This window comes from Myotis brandtii, unplaced genomic scaffold (genome assembly GCF_000412655.1).
Source record: "Myotis brandtii unplaced genomic scaffold, ASM41265v1 scaffold986, whole genome shotgun sequence".
Taxonomy (NCBI): Eukaryota; Metazoa; Chordata; class Mammalia; order Chiroptera; family Vespertilionidae; genus Myotis; species Myotis brandtii.
Window position 1 is genome coordinate 2,127,660 of NW_005372102.1, and position 3,720 is coordinate 2,131,379.

Here is a 3,720-nt window from a genome sequence, read left to right on the forward strand (position 1 = left end):
CCTGGACAAAGAAGGTGCACAGAGGCCCTGTCCTGACCCCACTCCTCCCCGGTGTCCACGTTCTTGCCCAGCCTCCTGACAAGTTCTGGAGTCCCCTTTGGTCCTGGAGGCCCTTTGGAAGGGGGAGGGAGAGGGGGCAGGCTCTGCAGCTTCTCCCAGGGCCGGGAACCTCCCCGCCCCCACCCAGGTTGCAGAAGCGCTGAAGCTGGGGTGCGAACCCCTGGGTGGGAGTAGTGGGGGCCTTCTGCTCCGGCTCCCGTGGGGTTCCGCTCTCCTGGCCACTAGGAGGACCACAGCACACCTGGCACTGCCCAGGGCCCGCCGTGGCCCAGACGTCCCCAGGCTGGGAGCTGCACTGGTGGGGGGCTTTGGGGCCCCTGGTGGAGGGTGTGGTCCCTGTCTGAAAGGGCCAGATGGGTAGAGCTGGAGAAACAGAAAGGCTGGCACAAGGACCCATCTCCTGTGACATCCTGGCGCCCTGGGCCTGGCAAGGAATTGGTTCAGCCTCCATCCGCCCTGGCTCGGGACATGCCTGAGTCCCAGCTCCTGGTCCCCTCCTGGACACAGTTTGGGAAAGTACTTGAGTGTTGGGTGGGTGGCACTGCCTCAGGCCTCTTCAGAGAGCTAGCCAGGCCCCTGCTGTTGGCTCTCACTGCCCCCAGTGCCCTGCCACCCATGGGAAACTCCAGGGCGTGACTCCCGTGGCACAGGGTGCCCAAGGCTGATAACCAGAATCACAGCTAAGGCTCTGTGAGTGCTTCCTGCGTACTGTCTCACGCGTATGCTAATGACCACCCCTCCCCTGAAGGAGATGTTATTTTATCACCATTGTAAGGCCCAGGAAACAGGCACAGAGATGAACTACTTGCCACCCTCCTACCTCTGGGACTCCTGTTGCAAAGTGGGGTCCTAGCCTCCTACCTTCTGCCAGGATGGGGACCTTGAGGGTCTCCTGGACTGGGGTGCACCTCCCTGCTGCTCCTCCGGGCAGAGCCTGACTCCCCCAGTGCCCAAGGCACCAGGGGCTCCAGAGACGGTCCCTTGAGGCTGTCCTGGCCCAGATGGGCCTCAACCAGCTCAGCCCAGGGACCAGGGCAGACCAGGGCCCTGACCTGGTGGGGCATCCCCACACCTGGGTGGTGGGCATGAGGGCGGTGTGTGTGGGCTCTAGCAAGAGCTTTCAGAGGCCGTTGGTCAGCAGGAGGGCCGGAGCCAGCCGGCCAGGGGTCAGGTCCTACAGGAAACCAGGCAGAAGAGCTACCTCCAGGGGTTGACACGAGGGTAAACCAGGTGATGCCAGGAGCGAGTTCAGCATAGCCCTGCCAGGGCGTCCACCTCTCCCCAGGCCACGTGGGGAGCGAAGCCCAGAACAGGGTGCACTGGGACCTGGGACCAGTCTCCCCACAAACTCCCACAGGCCTCTGGACCAGGAGGGGTTCCTGAGGAGTCCCCTCCTGGCAGGGTGGGGTCCAGGGGTGGGCGTGCGGGCTTCTCTCTATGCAGGACTCTTGCTGACCCTTACATCCCCCACAAGTGGGCAAGCCTACAGACGCACACTGCCCCTCTGTGGTTCAGGCCAGCCACTGTGTCCTCCCAGCTCTGGGGAGGTTCTGAGGCACCTTGCCCAGCCCACGTGACCAGCCAGCACTCAAGGCCCCTGGAACCTGTTCTGAGGCTGCACAGGAGGCCCAGGAGCCTGCTGCCCAGCTGGGAGGGGAGGCCTTGGGCCCCAGTTGGCTGTGGCAGGTGGCAGAGACAGGCAGGATGGGGGGCACTCTGGCCCCATGGGGGGGCACAGGCGATGCCTGCCCTGAGGTCCTGGAGCAGGAGAGACTGAGGGCAGGCAGAGGTCAGCAGAAGCTCTAGGCGCAGGGCTGGGACTGGGTTGCCCAAAGGTGGCCTGGCGCTCTGCTCACATGTGAGGCAACCTGGCAGCCTGGGAGCCCTGTCTGGCCCGAGAGGTCCCTGTCTGGACTGGGGGGCGGGAGGGGGATGTGGAACTGCCCACTGCGGTGCTCAGGACTCTCGTCCCTGTGTGAATGGCCAGGTGGGTAGAGCTTGAGCAGCAGATGGGGCTGCTGCCCCCTGAGAGGCTGACCATGACCCAGAGGAGAGTGGAGGGCCAACGTTGGTCTCCCCACTGCCCACTGGCACATCTCAGAGGTTCCCTGTGGGCTGGTCCCTCATGGGCTGGGTGTGCTCTGTCCCTGGGTGTCCCCATGGGTGCAGTGGGCTGTGGTGATGCAGGTGTGTGAGCCTGAGGAGGTGGGATGGTGTCTGGCCAGCAACATCAGGGACACTGCTGGCCTCGGGGAGTGGGGAGCAGAGAAGGCAGGCAGCTCAGTGCCCCGACAGGGGCTCAGGGACCCGCCTGAGGAGCACAGGCGGGTGTTGGCTCCAGGACTGGCTGCCACGGCTTCTTGAGCCCCACCTACCCTTTCTGAAGTAGGACCTGGACCCTCCTGTGGCCGGAGCCCCACATCCCTCACTATAGGTGAGCTGGCTGGCCCTGGGCAGCCCTGGACGTGGCTTACTTCTGAGGGGCCTGTCCTTGTCCCCGGTGCAGGGTCCCCCAGCCTTTGTCAGCAGCTGCTCACCTGCCAGCCCTCCCCGTTCTGGGCGGCCCTGCAGGTGCCCGTGCTCCGGTGGTTGGCAGTGCAGTGAGCTCTGTTTTCTGTCTCTCTAAACAGGTCTTCACACAACGAACTAGAAAAGCACAGGTAAGTGACCCCTTCTCCCCACCGCCAGTTTCTGCGGGGCTGTGCGCTCCCCACCGCTCCCTGTGCCCCGGGGTGGCTGACCGTGCTACCAGGCTGTGCCTTGTCTTGGGATGTGTCGTTCTTGAAGGAAGAGGCCGGGCTCTGTTCTCAGGCTCACCCTTGCTGGGAGGCCGGGGTGGGGGCCCAGGCCTGGGGGCTCAGCCTGGGTCCAGCACCAGGTTGGGGACAGAGACGTGGGGCAGGGTCCCTCGTGCTGTGGGGCAGTTAGGCCAGCTCCCTGGAGGAGGAGGTCCGTCTGCTTTGGGGCATTTAAGCCCGTTTGGGAGCAAGTCTTTAGCCCTTAAGATGCTGGCCTCCATCCAGTGGGTTCAGTCCTCTTGGTCTGGGCCCCCCCACCCTGGGACCGCCTGCCCCTGGGACCTCCTGCCCCTGGGACCTGCCTCCCAAGGAGCCTCCTGCCAGAGGCTTGTCTGCAGGGCAGGGGACAGGCAGCCAGTCCCAGGCCACGTGGGCCCAGGGCGGATCCCGGGAGCCCACCTCATGCCCACCCCCTGGCTGTAGGGCTGGGTCCACTGGGTCCTCCTGGAGGAGGAGCCTTGGTCGCTGAGAAGCAGGAAGGGCAGCAGGTCACCAAGGAGTCTCCTCGCTCCAGCCTGTCACCCCGGGCCCTGCACCTTCCGCTCTCGGGCATCCCTGCCCTGGCCGCCGGCGGGGCTGCAGGCCTCCCTCTGTCCACAGGGTCTCTGTGACCTTGGGCCTGCTCTGCAGTGGGGATGAGGCACTGGCAAGCTTGGCCCCTGCAGGCGGTGCCCTCTGGGCTGATCTCAAGGGGCTGTTGGGAGCTGTGGGTAGGCACAGAGGTCCCACAGGCAAGAGCCCTGATGCCAAGGACCAGGGATGACCCCAGGGACGCTGTGCACAAGCCGTCTCCTGACCTTTGCTCTCATCTGTGCAATGGGCCAGTTCTCTTCTCCCTTCTTGGGTTGGAGTGTGTGTAGGC

At 64.9% G+C, this 3,720-nt stretch overlaps 1 protein-coding gene across 1 annotated transcript in view; it reads left to right on the plus strand.

The window, feature by feature from the left end:
* The window catches only part of MXD4 (MAX dimerization protein 4), a 15,256-nt gene that overhangs the window by 1,970 nt on the left and 9,566 nt on the right, over nt 1–3,720 (plus strand). Inside the window, exon 2 of the mRNA XM_014533458.1 lies at nt 2,691–2,720. Coding sequence (XP_014388944.1) covers nt 2,691–2,720 — 30 coding nt within the window. The remainder of the gene's footprint in view (nt 1–2,690; nt 2,721–3,720) is intronic.